The sequence below is a fragment of the Ursus arctos genome, chromosome X (assembly GCF_023065955.2).
Source record: "Ursus arctos isolate Adak ecotype North America chromosome X, UrsArc2.0, whole genome shotgun sequence".
NCBI lineage: Eukaryota > Metazoa > Chordata > Mammalia > Carnivora > Ursidae > Ursus > Ursus arctos.
Window position 1 is genome coordinate 77,175,522 of NC_079873.1, and position 16,916 is coordinate 77,192,437.

Sequence of the window (16,916 nt, forward strand, 5' to 3'; positions counted from 1 at the left end):
TTCAAACCGGAAGGCATCAAAGGGACAGCCAGGTCATCTTTGTTTCAAACTCCCTTTTCTCCTGCTGTCAGCTTCTACTACTTCTCACTTTTTTTAAATTAATTCTTCAGAGAAGGCCCACTGTGAAGTTGGCCTGAAATGGTTATTCTTAAAGAATGGTTTTAGTGCTCTTGTTTAAAGTACCACCCAGAAAAGTCTTTACCATTCTGGATATGAATGGGTCTCTCTCCTCAGAAAAAGGTATTAACTAGGGTGGCAAGGAGGGGAGGCACTCGGGAAATGACTGGAGCCTGGTGGAAGGAAGAATCCCCTCTTAGCTGGGGAGTTGGCAACTGTGTGAAGTGGAAAAGGCAAGAGGAACCCTTTGGGCCTGAACACCAGTGACCCCGCCAAGAGCTGGTTACCTCCTTGGCCTAACAGTTACTCCATCCTGGAGCCAACCAATGCTCTCTAAGACACATTTCACCAAACACTCAACAATTTTTCCATAATAGCCTTTAATACTAAAATGCATTAAATTTTTGAAGCAGAGAAAACACATTTAAGGGGGAAACAGAGAACCACCAGATAAAAGGAAACAATGTGGCAGATAACACCATTTAAAACATAACTGTAATAATTTAATAAAGCTGCTTTATCATCTTCATAAAATAGACAAAGTGGTGATTCTTTTTTGTCTCTTTTTTCTTTTTACAATGATTCAATCACTGTGAAAATGTACATAACATACAGATCAGCATATACAACAATTTCATCTTCATATAATCAGCAACAGAGACTGCTTAATGAGACATACTGTACTTGCATCCCTCTAAATTTCCACCCTGGTTTGACAGGTAAACAGTAATAGTGTCATCAGGCTCATTCCCCTCACTAGAGGAGCGAAGGCGTAAGCCTTTTGCAACTAATACCTTAGCATTCAAATAGCACAAGGAGGTATTTGTTGCTCAATTTCTAGCTTGAGCTAGTCTGGCTCTTGGTCATTAAAGTCTGTATCTTAGCCTTCCTCAGCTGAACGCCAGCCAGTGCCAGTAAAAACCTACTTAACCAGTGCTGTAATGATGTTAGCTGGTTTGTTTGCTAAGGTTGACAGCAACGTTCAGTTAGTAACAAGGTCATCTTTAATTGCCAACACAGCTGGAGCAACAATCAGCATCATCAGTTTTCCCTAATGACCTACAGTGCTTTCCAATCAAGATCAGGTTTTTGTGGGTTGTTCTTTACCAAGAGAGCCTTGCAATATGCTTTTCAGACAAGGTGGTTGATTTCCTTTGTTTCACAAAAGCAATATGAGTTCTATTTGAAATTAATTCACTTTTGCACAACAAGTGACCCACAGGCCAATTCCAGCCTCACAAGAAAACAAAGAGAGCTGCAACAACTTCATTAGGACAATGTGTTTTGCTCTGGAATATTTCATTATCAATATAAAGCCACCCGGTCCCAGCCCCACCCCCACACAACCCCTTTGAATATTACTTTGTTACATACTTAAACTAAAGAACAACATCTCAATACACTTTAGTGTCAGCAGATACAATTTGACTCATGAAATGACATCCTTAAATGTAATTTTACTGAGAAGGCAAACACTAGGACTGTATACAATGGACTTCGTAAGCTCATGTATGCCAGGTTTTCAAAGTCAGTCAGGGTCTTATGACCCTGGAAAAAGAGCCAAGTGGACCAGACTTATCAGGATGCTTTGGGGAACATTCAACATCAAAATGATCCCCATAGAGTGAACTGAAATTCCAACCAGCACTGCTATTATGTACAATAATAATCCTTTTCCCACCCTGGATGCCCAATTGAGCTATCCCCTACACCCCTGCCTCTCCCCAAACTGCCCTTTGTCCTCGCTGCCTCAGTGGAGCACTTTTCTTTTGCTTGTTAATGATATGATAGCGCAATATGAAAAGTTCAACTGAATTCCCATCACACGATCAGTTGTATGCTGAAGGAACACAATCCGGATGTTACTCTGGGTGTTGCTAATTTTCAGAGTTCTACGTTGTATTCCCTTTAACCTTTTTGATTCATGGTCGGTGGGTCACCATGTCAACAAATTAGTTTAAATGGGCACCTTGTGTGCAATTAGCTCTCTTAGGCAGGTTTACTCTGGAGCAGTGGTAAAGTGCGGTCCCTGGACCAGCAGCATCGGCATCCCCTTAGAATTTTTGACTAGGCAAAGACTCAGGATCTACCCCAGACCTACGGAAACTCTAAGTGTGGGGTCCATCAACCTGTGCTTTAACAAACCCTCGACCTTTAGTGGGCATCTGACCCATATGAATGACGAGGCCTCACTGCCAGAGCTTCTGCTTCAGTTGGTCTGGGCGAGAGCAGAGAATTACCATTTCTGAGAAGTTCCCAAGTGATGTGGTTGTTGCTGGTTCAAAGACTACACTGTGAGAACAACTGCCCTTCAGGAACTTCAGGATCCCTCGGCCCATTACCTATTTGGACAATAAGGCCGACCATAATTTACTCCACTGGCTTTAAGAGGGTCAAAGAGATGGTACATTTCATTCTGAACAGGTTCAAACAGGTTCTATCAGTCAGTATAGAGAAAAGAAAGAAGAGATTCCACATAGCGTGGCCCTCTTCTTCCTCCTATTCCTTGTATATAGCATATTCCCATATTTGGGGAAAAGCAATCAATGCAAACTAAAGCCTTTATATTGCATGAAGAAATTTACCTGCCCAGGGATGTGCCCAACGCAGCTGTTAGAAAAGTAAGTCATGCCTCGACACCAACTCCTTCCCAAAAGGGACATCAGAATAGATGGAATAGAACTCCCTAGAATTTAGGAACTGAGACTGCTCCCTTACATTTAAATGTGTAACATGTTTAGAGAGGGAAAAGGAAGAATATTTGGCCCTCTGGCCTTATGTGGCTTTTCATCAGACATACTGAAAAGAAGAAGGGAAAAACATGAGCCAAAGGGAAATCTAGGATCCTTGCACAAAATCCCTGCTTGTAGGCAGAGCCTGTCTATAAAACTAGCTTACAAAGCCCTCCTAGGATGCATTTGTGCTTCTGGGAGTACGTATACATCAGACAGTTGTAGAGGGGGAAAAAAAAGGTACTTTCTTAATGAGGGGAATTCTCTGAACATGCTCAATAAAGGGTTTGGGAGCCAAAAACACTCTGACTTCCCACTAAAGGAATAAAAACAGTATTTTGGTAAGGAAAGGGGCTTGGTCTGTAGCTTGAAACTGATTTCTGAAGAAAATGGGAGAAAAACAGCAAAATCAATGCCACTGCTACTCTAACCATTTTAAACCTGGCTGGTAAGAGACATGACAGCCAGTGCCCTCTCTGGCTCAACAGCCATATAATATTTAATATTCCCACTTGCCACAATCTTCTCAGCTCCCTCATTCCCACTGAGCATAGTAGGAAATACACCTGTACAAAAACTGCCAAATCTGACTCGAAAGTGACCTTGATGTGGTAGCTAACAACCTAATATCAGGATGCATCAGGTGAAGAACAGTCTAAATTCTACAGGCAGCCACCATAACTTAAAGGGAAAAAAATACATTTTAATGTGTTAATCAAAAAGCACTTGAAAACACAAATAAATCCCTAATTCAAAATCTGCTAACATGAAATGAATCGGAGGGGAGAAGAAGTGTGAGAGATAATGAAATGAGCCGAAATGAAGATATAACGGTAACTGATCTCTAATTATATCAGTTTCAGAGGGAAATTTGCAGCCACACCAATATTTTGCATGAGGTAGTATTCAGCACTGAGTAAGAAATAAGGATGGATTTATAGATTCATTTTAGGTTCTTTTTCAGAAATATTCTCCCCTACCTAAAGCCATCCCTACTGCCTCAGCTACCATCCTCCCACAAAACCCTCCCTCCCATAAAGGAAAATATTCCTAGTAATGTATAAAGCCAGGAACTCAGACAAAAATAACTAAAACATTTAAAAGAGCTCACTTATCTAACTAAACTTAAGAAAATAAATCCTCTTTTGCATTTTAGTACTCTACCCTCCAAGCCTTTTTTCTGGGTACTCTTGAATTTCAAAAAATGAAACAAATGAGAACAGAACCACAAAACTTGTTTCTCTAGAAAACTTTTTTAAGACCAAGGCAGAGTAAAGGTGACATATCTGTTTAGTTTCAAATAATGAACGCTTGGGCTGCAAGAATACTATGTTGGCTACTAAATATTAACAGATGCTTACTAAATGGGGGGAGTTGGAGAAATGTTAAACAAAACAAAAAAAATGTGCGTAATAAACTTGTTAATAATAAAAGGTGTATTCCTAGCCTACAGCAGAGTTAGCTAAATCTAAAGGATTTTTTTAATAGTTTCCTGTTCACATTTTTAATTTAAAAAAAGTGTTAGTCATAAAGAGATGAGTTCAAGTGTCCAAGTGTCTCCATTTAGAAGGCACAGTAATTGGATTAGTGATGCTGTTACTGGTTACCTGTCTTTTCCTAAATGTACACTTCGTACTGCTTACTCTATTCCTATTTCTAATCCTACAACGCAGAGCAACATGGAGTTCTCAGTTCCAGCCCCCGACATGCTTTGCAGTCTAATTCTCATCGTGATTGGGAAACACTGAATCAGGAAGTATGTGTCGGAAAAGATGCTAATTTAGACCTCAAAATAGATTCAGTCTTTTTGAATTTCAGATGATTGGAGACAGGGAATTTCTAAGCCTGGAAACTGATAAATTCAGGAGCAACTTTCCCATTCAGGGCCTGAAAATTTTAAAAATTGATGCCATAAAACTTTCAGCACAGTAGTTCTGACAACTGCAAATTAGATAGCAGAATATCCAAAAATGACTTTCTGTGATGATCTATCACTGATCTGGGCAGAAGACTGAAAGGCAGGAGAAATACTCTGCAAGGTGGTGAGTAATCACTCCACGGCTATCCTCCATGAGTGAGTATCCTCCAAGTACTCAATCTATATGTGCGGAGTTGCTCAGTCACTTGCCATCTCAGTTTTTTGCACTTTGTTTTTGTCTATAGTTTTATTTTTTTTTTAAGAAAAAAAAACACCAACTTCTAAAAGCCTTTTGCCATCACCACACACGTAGCAATTTGCAATATCAAATACAACAATAGCACAGCTAGCAAAAGGGTTCTTAAAGCAGGGGTGTCCCAGCAAAGTAGCGGCATTGGAAAGTACTCAAGCTTCAGAAACAACCTTTTGGGGGCTCAATTTCACATCACTGAATCAAAGAATAGTACACAATAAATGACCATTAACTTGTCTACACTACAAAACAGTGGCGAGCTTATTAAAGGTGTCCAGAGCTTTCTTTTTTTTTTTGTTTTTTTTTTTAATGTAATCCTCCACAAACAATGGTAATTTATATTATAATTTTGACATAGAAAAATATATAAATTCAAACACTTAATACATAATACTTTTCACAACTGAATTTGTCTCTGTTTCCCCAACATCAAGGCCCCATGAACAACTCAAGCCAAAGCTAATTTGCTCCAACTGAACACCCCTGCTGCCTGTTGAAACGAGAGGGATTGTCACAGAATGATAGTCACTTATAAACAATACACTTAGGGAAAGCTCTGAAATAACAGCCACTCAAGAACCAACCATTGGTGAGCAATTAAAACAATCAGCTCCTGCTTCTTCGATGTAACCAGCATGGTTTCTCTCTCTTCTTCCCCGAGACTGCTTTAGAGAATGATATCCTTCAGACGCTTCACACCAGGAGACTCCTTGTCACGACCCTCCTTCAGAGTGGGGTTGACCTCATGCATGACTTTCTCGCTGTCAGCTCCACGGGGCTCAGCTTCAGAGGGACGAGACGGGCCATTGTTGATATACTGCTCCAGATCACGGGCCGGGGGCGCCAGGGCAATGGTGTAAGACACGGAGGGCTTGGTGGGCAGAGGGCTCTTGAGGTGCAGGGGGGAGGTGACAGGGCTAATAGCCTCACAGCCATTGCCTGCCTCCCGGATAGCGCCGTTGACCTTGGGGCTGCAGATGGTCACATCGACAGTTCTCCTGCCTTTCAAGGTGGGCCTCTCCTCAGCCGGGTGGTCACTGACATCTTTTCCAAAGGTTGCAAAAGTCCGCTTGGTGGGGCCGCAGTCGTCATAAGCCTCAACATCAGCCGCAGTAGCTTCGATGGACAGCGCGATGACATTCCTCACGTGCTCAGGGGACTTGGAGCGGGTGGGCATGGGGTTCCGGGGCATCCAGCACCTGTCAGAGTGGCCAAGAATCCGACATTCTTCCCTGCAATGAAATCCTTCATTCTGATCTGTTTGGAGAAAATAAAATGTTGATTACATCAGCTTTTCCCAGGAATCATTGTTATTCCCTAGTGTTCTGGTTTCTTAGGTACCCACAGGCCCTTTTGGGAAATGGCACTTTTAGATAGTCCTTTATTGCCTTTTGGGACAAGTGTGAAGAATTGGATCTTTAAAAGGCTGTAGATCTCCCCCTGTATACTCCTCTCTTTTATTATTATTTTTGTTGTTGCTCTCACTGCTGACAAAACTAAAAACCTAAAAGGAAACACGTTATGGTGAAAAAATGTATTTTAAAAAAAATTTATCCTGAGTGTCAAGGCGCTGAGAGTCAGCATTTTTATCAACAACTCCTGTTAAAAATCAACTGCGTTTGAAACTGGTTCCAGCAGAAGAGGGAGTGGAGGCAGAGCAGGGAATCCAACAGTCAGTATATCTGAGAAGTCTTGGCCATATGTTTGAGCAATAGCACTGCCAACCACGACTCCACCCTACTTGTCAATGATATGCCGTGCTTAATTTTAGATTGGTATCACGCTGTCTTTGAAAACCCAATCACTTCACTTCTTTTTGACCATCAGTTCCACCAGCCAATCTTTTCACTAAGTTATTTACACGACTTGATTTCCCACTAGAAGGAATATACTGAGATCTTTTCCTTCCCTCTGACCCATAAGCTTCAACTGACCCTAAGCACACATCACTCATAGACTGAGCATCATTTAATGACACTCAACTAGACATCCCTCCTTATTTTCCTCATCTGCAGTTTTATTAGGGTCATATTTCTTGAAGAAAACTTTCATGGATTACTTTAACCCTATCATAGAAGATCTCAGCAGTTAGAATTCATAATTATTGGTGAGACATTTTTTTCTCTTCTCAAATCAGGTTCATTTAGAGTTAAGGCTGTAATTGACTCTCGGAGAGGCTTTCTACATGGTTTTCATCAAAGCGTGGACCCAGGGTTAATATCTGCTTGTCCATTGGAAAATTGTTCATCACAATGTCTGGTTTATAGCCCTAGTTTTCCAGATCTACTTTTACTTATATTACATTCCTGTACAAGGATGACCTAATCAAAATTTTCATCACATTATATAGTGCATCAAAATATGAGCAGTTTAACATTTACAGAAAACCTTGGGGCAGGGTTGGAGGAGGTGGGGAGATGAGGAGAGACTGCAAAGACAGAAATAAAGCATGCCAAAAGAAGTTGAAAATACATTCTGTGATTGCCTTTTTCCTGGGGGAAGAAGTCTGAAATTCAGGGTCTTGCCTGATATACTCTCTATATAACACACCTTCCTTAAACACTTGTATTTCTTTGTTTGCTTCTTGTTTTTAAATAGTAAATGGCATAGCAAAGAGGCAATGTTCTGCCTCATCTATCAAAGGTTATTTTGGTAAAGGGGCACATAGAAGGGGAGGCTCAAGAAATAATGGTTGAACTGGATGTATACTTCATTATTTGGAGAAAAGGCACTGGAAGCAGCTAAATGTCAAGGCCTAATCCAGGCTGAGTCCAGACTTCAACACAACTCTGGGAATGGCCTTTGACCTAGTTTAAACTACTGAAAAGCCAATCAAAGTTAAGACCCTTTCAGGGTACTGGGACACAATTTGCCAATTTATCTTTAAGATGGTCATTTTATGCTCCCTTTCAGTGGTGGAGAATAAACACTCAGAATTTTGCAGATATGAAGCCAAATAACAAACGAGCATTATCACCAATAAGATAAGTGCCTTCCACATGGATAGGGCAATGCTTCTGCAAACTCCAGCATATTTCCACATGAGGGCTGCATGACCACCTCTACAAAATAAAGAGTTGTCAAAGCCTTTTCTCTGCCTTTTTCCTGCAAACTCTCAATGCTGCCATCTGATAGCCTATCATCATTCAAAATGTATATGTTTCTGGGAGACAGAAAGTATGAAAGTAAGGAAAACATGTTGGAACGTACTTGGGAAACATTTACTTTGTATAGACTCAAACATCAATGGAAGAGTGTACAGATGATCTATCCACAATTAATTTCATCCAAATCCAGTGTTTTCCCAGGAAGCCCCAAGATCCCTCCAGTAGGACAGAATTCACATGTTCAGAATTTCCCAAAAAGATGGGTTTTTTTCTTCTCCATCTCCTCTGAAGCCCATATCATAACTTTCCAAGTAATAGCTCTAAAGAAACAGTGTATTTGTTCTGAGGTGAAGATTAAGGAGGTGCAAGTTGGGGAATAGCTTAATAATTAACTTCTATTTCTACAAATCTGAATACGAGTCCCTTGGAAGTCAGCAAAAAGAAAAAATAATGTCCAGAAGGCTATGTCCCTGTCCTTTTCATTCCTAATTTATAGCATAAAGGCATGAAGGACTTAGTCTTTGAACCCTGGAACCATGGACATAGGACCAGCTATTAAGAGGAAATCCCTGCTAACCTTCAGACTGATATTATCAGCCACTTGTTCACACGCCTAAAGTAGAACAGTGGTGAATTATAATCCAGCAGAATCGTCCCAATAAGCTCAACATACAGCTCTCATTTCTTTCAAGTTTTTAGTATCTAGTAGCTGCCTTCCAATTTGGAGATGTGGGTTTTTTGTTTTTAACACAATTTAGTAGGAAATGCCATCCATGGGTTATACTGAATGCAAGTACAGTGCTCTTTCCCATATTAAATGGCTTCAAATGAATAGCACGGGAAGACCTGGATCCCTACCACATACGGAAGGAGAGCAGAGACCCCAGAGACAGACACCTGTAAGATCTTATGAATCTAGGAAGACCAGAGCAGGGAACTCAGTCTTCTCAGAAACTTCTCTGCAAAGATAGTACTTGCTTTCAACTTACCCACTGCCTAAATGGATAAATCACCCTCTAGGAAGAGGAAAAAGGAAACTCCCTCAGCATTCCCAGGAATGTGATCATAAGCCTACCCACCAATCTCACTAAGCCTACTTCAGCCCTATACGAGATAAAAAAAAAAAAAAGTAATTTTTTTGGATTAATTATGCAAACTTATATGTTCACCACTCTTACCACAATGTAAGCAAAGACTTGAATCTGAGAGACTCATTTACTCACAATGTTTCACCCCTGGCTTAGATCTGATATCTTTATTTCCTTGTATCCTTACTAAGGGCAGTGACTTGCTGCTTATCATTTTTAGTATCAAACAACACTCCGTGACATTTGTGTCAATTCAATGTGAAGAGCACTGGGTGTTATATGCAACTGATAAATTATTCAATACTACATCTGAAACTAATGATGTACTATATGTTGGCTAATTAAATTTGAAACAAAAATCTAACCTAGCTTTAGTGTTTATAGCCATATGAAATATGAAAGAAAACATGCTGAATATAGATAGGCAGGAAGAATGTCTTCCCAGCCAAAGGTAAACTACATTCATAAATGTACTGCAGATAAATTACTTTTTCAAAAGCCAAAACTTCAGTTTAGTAAGGAAATTGCATATTAAAAGTGAGAAAGTCACAATACAAAGCCCCTTAAGAATAGCAATGAAGACAGACCAGATGTGAAAAGCAAAGAAACTACTTCTGGAATTGCATAGGACTGGTAGAGGTTATGTGCCTGCTGTCATGTAGCATTGTCGCTAGGGATAGAGGTATGAGAGTAGAGAGGAACCATTTTGTATCATAAAAATTAGCTGTCAAAAAAAATTAACTGCCAAGATGCTGGATCCAGCTGAAACAGAGGTCAGCTAACAATTCACTAATTCCCTGAGAAGATTCCTCTTATGTGCCTATTTATGACTCTATACTTTGTTACATCTTGACCTGAGCCTATGCAAAGCAAAATGTAAACCTCTAAAATCCACACATAGTTGTGGAAATTCAAACACATTGCCAGGTACAGATAAGTGAAGGCAGGCATCTTTAATTCAAATGTAGACATAAATTAGGGGTGAATGATGAATTTGTAAATTGGTCTTCCCTGATTCTGAACTTGTCCCTAAGATTTGCAAAAACAAATAAATAAAATGTGTAAGTTTGGAAGAGGGACACACAAATCTCAAAGCTGCTCCTTAGATCAGGTTTAGACAAAAATTCAAAATACAGAGAAAAACATAAAGCTTTCTCAATTTGGTGGTAATATGTATTTGTTTGGTCACAATCTGTCCTTAGGGATCTTAGTGAGAGAAACCTAAAACCTCTGGCAAAAAAATAAATATAGATAGATGATAGATGATAGATAGATAGATAGATAGATAGATGTATCTATCTATATTTATATCTTAGGGGCGCCTGGGTGGCTCAGTCATTAAGCGTCTGCCTTCAGCTCAGGTCATGATCCTGGGGTCCTGGGATTGACCTGCATTGGGCTCCCAGCTCAGCCAGGAGTCTGCCTCTCCCTCTCCATCTCCGTCTCCCTCTGTGATCTCTCCCGCTTTTGCTCTCTCTCAAATAAATAAATAAAATCTTTAAAAAAAAACAAAAAAATTATATCTTAAATAAAAGGCATAAGAGACAGCAATGATTAAGACATGATAGATAAGGAAGTAATTCAAATAGAAAAAGAAGAAAATATGTTATTTTCTGCAAATATTAGCAAAACTTTTTGCAGCAATTCCTCCTCATAAAACCACTGTCTCTTCAGATGTAGGCAAACAATGTGCTTCCACACCAGAAAGAGCCTACACATGGTCCCAACCAAAGTAAAAAAAGAAAATGATGAAAACACATCTCAGGCTTTGCTAAAAGTTTCAAAGTCCTGGTAGAATAGAAGAGCTGAGAGGCTCTGCTGGGTTTGTATAGATGTCCAGCCACAATGGATGTGTTCACTAATGCTGCAGCTCTTTATTGTGATTCAGAGTTTGGTTGTATTTAACTCAAAGATCCCAATGATCAGAGACAAAACTCTAACACTAAAAAAGTTCAAGGTAACAGTTAACAAGACAATGTGTTACCCCCTCAGAAGGGATCTGCAGTCAATGAGGCAGAAAGGGAAAGTTAAAGTGAGTTCCAGTTCCTCAGAGCTCAAGTAGTTACTTTTAAGTAGCAGCAGTAACATAACCGACAAGCAAGTGATGTATAAATCAGGAAAGCTTCCTGGACTGTGCCCATATGCATCCACTTAGGTTAATCTACATCACACCCTGAACAAAATAATCTACAACAAAAGCAGGGCCAATTTTTGTAAGATATAATGGAAGGGAAGGTAGCACCAATTACGAACTGGTTAAGTGTTGTTAAAATTTATCGTGTGCACCTAATCAAGAAAACATAACTGCTAGGAAATATCCCCTCGTGACCTGCCTACCTCTTACTCACCTGAAGCACACATAATGAACTGCACCCAAATATCCATATCTATATTTAATATTTAGGAAAAGAACCACTCTTTTGTTAGGATTGGCAATATGCCAGCTCAAAAACTGCATTTCCTGGCCTCCCTTGTAGATAGGTGTGACCATGTAACTAAGATTGGACCAATGTTATGAAGGCAGGAAGGATGTCAAGAAAACTCCTTAAAAGGAAGAGGGGGGTGATGTAGCTGGGAGACCCTTTTGTCCTTATTCCTTCCTGCTTTGTCCTGTCTGGAATGGAGACATAATGGCTGGAGGTACAGTATCCATATTACCACCATGAAGCAACTCTGAGGAAGGAAGCCATGTACCTATGGATAGCAAAATCAAAAGACAGACGAGCTCTGGGGTATCAAAGATATTGTAGACCCACCTCACTACACCTGAACTTCTTTCACATAAGAGGAAAAATAAGCCTCCCTCCTGGTTAGGTCATTAATTCATTTTCTTCGGTGGGAGAGGAGGGTCTTTATTACCAGTAGTTGAACACTATTTTTTAAAAGATTTTATTTATTTATTTGACAGAGAGAGAGACAGCCAGTGAGAGAGGGAACACAAGCAGGGGGAGTGGGAGAGGAAGAAGCAGGCTCATAGAAGAAGAGCCTGACGTGGGGCTCGATCCCATAACGCCGGGATCACGCCCTGGACCGAAGGCAGACGCTTAATGTCTGAGCCACCCAGGCGCCCCATATTTTTAATCGATACATTATCCCTGAAGTCTCAACTTAAATTTAACTTTCTCAGGGACTCCTTCCGTGATCCCTTAGATAGACCACCACCTCCTTTTATAGCACTCGTTATAGTTGTCTATTATCTATATTCAATGTTAGCTTGTAAACTCTAAATGAACAAAGATTATATCTATTTTGTTCCCTCCCATACCCACAGAAGCTAGTAATGTGTCCAGCATACAGCAGGTACTCAGTAACAGTTTAATTTAATTGGATTAAAAAAAGGTATATGAGTGATAGCGATAAAACAAAAAACCTTGGTCAACACACCAGATACTGTGCTACTGATACAACTCCTACAAGTGGAAATTACTATTCTATTTAGTAGAAACACCATGACAACCTACAAAGAAAACTAGGTAGCTGTGTCAGAAACAATAAAGTAAATGTAGCACTTCAGAAACATTAAAGTCAAGTGTCATCTTAGCCTCTCAGCGGTTTCCCAAACACTATAAGCAAGTCTTAAAGAAAAATATCATGCTTTGATGTTCAGTTGAAAATATATTCGTCATGTGCTTTGGAGTTTTCAAGTTTAACAATAGTTAATGGGCCTCGTACTCTAATAAGTTAACAACACAATACGCAGAAGCATCTATTTTATGAAATGAATGTGCTGTTCAAATATGAAGCATTGTTTCTTGGATTCAAACACAACTGCTGCTAATTCCTATAAAATATAAACCAAAAATGGGACCTATAGTGAGCCTTTCAGACCAACTGCAGGTGCTGACTCTTTCTGGCAAAACTAATTAAAATATGGATGGCAGGGGCGCCTGGGTGGCACAGTCGTTGGGCTTCTGCCTTCGGCTCAGGGTGTGATCCCGGCATTCCGGGATCGAGCCCCACATCAGGCTCCTCTGCTGGGAGCCTGCTTCTTCCTCTCCCACTCCCCCTGCTTGTGTTCTCTCTCGCTGGCTGTCTGTCTCTGTCAAATAAATAAATAAAATCTTTAAAAAAATATGGATGGTAAAAGTAATGCTCCAAATATGCCAAGGAATTACCAAAGGGGGTAATTTCCAGGAAATAGTTTTCCTGGAAAGAGTTCGTAAAAGCATTTTTAGGCCTGCAACATCAAGAGAAAGAACATCTGTAACTTAACAGGGCAAGCAGAGTAGCAATGGGGTCAGTGAAAAAGAGAGAAAGGAGGGGAAGGAAAGAAGGGAGGAAGGAATGAGGAAAGAGAGGGAAGGAGGAAAGAAGGAAGGAAAGAGGGAGGAATGGAAGGGTAGCTGGAAACACTATCCGGGCTTTAAACATTCTGTCTTGGTTTTGATCCAATTGACATCTTCAGGATTGGGCTCTTTTGGTTGTTTAGAGCAACTAGCAAAAATTCAATAAGGGCTTATGACTTTGCAAAATGACTTCCCAGACTCCTCCCAGGTTGTAATTCTGAAAGGAGTTTCCACTCACTTCCTAAAGGACCCAAAGTTTTGGCAAGGAAAGTTGGAGTTCCGTCTGTAAAATATTCAAGGGCACATCAGTGAAGGCTGAGATATTCCTAGAGATTCATGAACCAATGACACCAAGCTATCCTGCAGCCACTCTAGTGTAATAAGAAGTAAATCACAAATTACACTGCAAACAATGACTTGTCTTTCTCATTCCCTTCTTCTTTCTTCCAGAATTTTCTGCCATTTCAGTTCCTTCCTAATACTTCTTTTTTCTTTTCCTGTTCCCTAGCATCCGACTTGTCAGCAGCCCTTCCCACAGCACTATGGTCTGACAGACAACAGGCAGAAGGAGTAAGATGCCAGAACTGTGATTGATATTCAAAACACCTATGTGGAATTATTTGATGGATGCCAAAGAAGAGCTATCCAAAAACCAGCCTTTGTAACAGAGAGAGAAATTCCCACAAATTTTTATTCAGTGGGTACGAGCATGGAGGGTCCCTGTTAAAATAAGAGAATCCACTACCAAATTGAGATCATCGGATTTTCTTTGGTCATACAGCAAAACCATGGGTGAAGAGGACCCAGGATAGGAGAGTTTTGGTGGGGGAAGAAAGGCTACAAATGTCTAGAGGTAGAGATACCTAGGAAGGGCACGGTGGGGGATAGGGTGTAGGAACAAAATTCCTGAGACTGACAAAGAGATGTCGCCAAAAACCAGCAGATAGGCAAAGAAAAAAGGCAGCCCTGATTAGCATAGCTTGGCATTTTCAGGGTGGCTAACTAGTTAAACAGCAGGAATCTGTAAAGTTGGGTTTAAGCTTAGGGTGGAGAGGAGGGCTGAAAAAAACTGATGGACCCCAATCTTGTCCTAGACCATTTGACAGATCAGCATCAATTAGCAAGTGCCACGTGACACTTGGCCTCTGTGACGCCAAATGGCACATAAGCCTCTCTCCTCATTCACAGTCTATGCACCTGAAATTCACTTACTCCCGGTGCAACACGAAAATAGATTAAAAAGATGCCCTTTTCAGAATTCAAAGCAATTGAATTATCTTCAATGGAATCTTCAGTGCTGAGCTGGTCAAAGAGACAAAGTTATAACATACCGAAGTAGAAGTGCTTGAGAATTGAATATTTATGATAGATGATAGTGTGGCATGTACAGTCATACAATCTAAGTTGCAATTTGGGCAATCACAATAGTTCCTGGAGTTTTCATTTTTGTACTAGGACTCAATTCAATTCAACCCATAAAGAAGAGATTTCAAGATGTATATAAGTATAAATCATTTGTGCTGATGCATGGGGAGCAAGGAAATGAAGCAGAAGGCTGCCTGGAAAATTGAGACTAAGAAATAAGAGGTGTGACTGAGATAAGCAGAAATTGACTAAACTGGAAGCTTTGTATTTTGGCTTCTATGGTAAAGAAAATTATCCGACAAAGTGCCGGACTTCATCTGGGTGCTTTAGAAACTATATGAAAAGGCATCTTTACAAGTCTCAAATATGAGCTGTCAAAGAAGGCCATTGAACTAGTCCCCCAAAGGAGGAACACTGAAATACTGAAACTCTGAGCAAAGTGGAACCGTTTTTTAAGGTTTCGTTCTAAAGTGTCCACAGAATTAATCCCTCAGCCTATATCTGGTAGACACCCACAATACCTAGTCACTTCTGTGAAGAGTTCAAACCAGTTGCTTGATTTTGTGTAGATTAAAAACAGACCATTTCACACATTCTACAGGTAGTTACGCTGCTGGCAAGACAGAGCCTTCAGATGATTCCAAGTGGTGCTGAATTAAAGTCACCGCCAACTTGGTTTTACTCTTTCCTGGAAAATAAGGAAATTGCTAACACATCATTAGCTTGAGAAAAAAAAAGCCCCTTTTATGTTGGTCATGAGCTTCAGGGTATTAGATAGAATACAGAGTGAGGATGGCACAAATAAGACGGGTATAGAAAGCAAGAGGGACAGGGTATGCTAGTCAGGAGAACAAAATCTTCCCTCTTTTTTAATGAAAATTTAATGTTGGAGGGGGGAAAAAGGCTGGTGTTCCTCTTAACAGGAACTGACACTTCCTTCAGTCAAGCCCCAGGACATTCAGTTTTATAAAACAGGCAATACTGTACATAAGTCAAAAGATGTTGCAACAGTAATTTCTAAATTCTTTGAAGATTTTTGACTGCCAAAATGTTCTTGTTACTGGGTGGGGAAGCTAAGAAGCAACATTAGTAATTCTCCAATCACTTCCTTCACATTCGAAAAATAAAGTGCTCAGTAAACCAATCACTGTCCCTTGCAATGATTCAAAAGGATAGTGTATGTCATGACATCAGCTAGGTAGGAATCACTAGAAATAGTCACGGGAGGCACGCAGGAGTGTCAGAAAGATTAATATCTATTAACTATCTAGGTTGGACTATTCGTTACCAAGAAAAGCCTCATAGAAAAGTCTAGCATTATCTTGATGTTTCAGTGTAACTTCAGCAACCATCTGGAATACTGTAATTGCTATGACACTGCTTCTGGGTATAGCAAACAGCACAATCATTAAAAAAAATTCATTTCAAATATCTTCCTGGAAGCTAATAAATTCTACAGCAGTTTCAATCCTTCCTCATTGCAACAAAGAAAAGCTTAGTTCCAGACAAATTAAAAGTAAATTGATTGCCTAGGGGGAATCTATTCAAATATCACTTTTACGTGTTAGAAATCTTTTCTCCTAGAACATTAGAGGGAGGAAGGAAGGGAGGGAGGGAGGGAGGAAAGGAATGAATGAATCTTGGATAAGGGAATGAGACAGATGATGGAGATAAAGAGTGTGAAAGGGACAGAAGTCAGTATATGAAAAAGACAAGCGCTTGCAACAGAGGGAGAGTGAGAGACAAGCAAAACCATTAAATCCTTGTTTGCAAAACCAGGTAGAAACCAACTTAAAATAAAATGCAAATGTCTCACTAGGGTGCAGGCCTAACATTTGTGCTGGAATTTATGAATAATAACTATGAATAATGAATATCAAAATTGAAGGGATCAAACACCACCTTGTATGTTTACTTGTCATTATCCATCTTTCATGGGCAATGCTCAGTTTCATTCTTTTGCTCTTTTCCTTAGAAATACTCATAATTATTCTTTTTCCAGGTGTCCACTTACTCATACTAGTAGGAGAAAGCAAGTTCTGTTTTTCAG

At 40.0% G+C, this 16,916-nt stretch overlaps 1 protein-coding gene across 4 annotated transcripts in view; it reads right to left on the reverse strand.

Moving 5' to 3' along the window:
- Positions 1 to 480: 480 nt before the first annotated feature.
- PCDH19 (protocadherin 19) overlaps positions 481 to 16,916 on the reverse strand; it is a 119,129-nt gene continuing 102,693 nt past the window's right edge. For all 4 annotated transcript variants that reach the window (XM_026483538.4, XM_026483539.4, XM_026483537.4 and 1 more), the window contains one exon: positions 481 to 6,277. In XM_026483538.4, the coding sequence (XP_026339323.1) occupies positions 5,688 to 6,277 (590 nt within the window). In that variant the 3' untranslated portion in view covers positions 481 to 5,687. The remainder of the gene's footprint in view (positions 6,278 to 16,916) is intronic.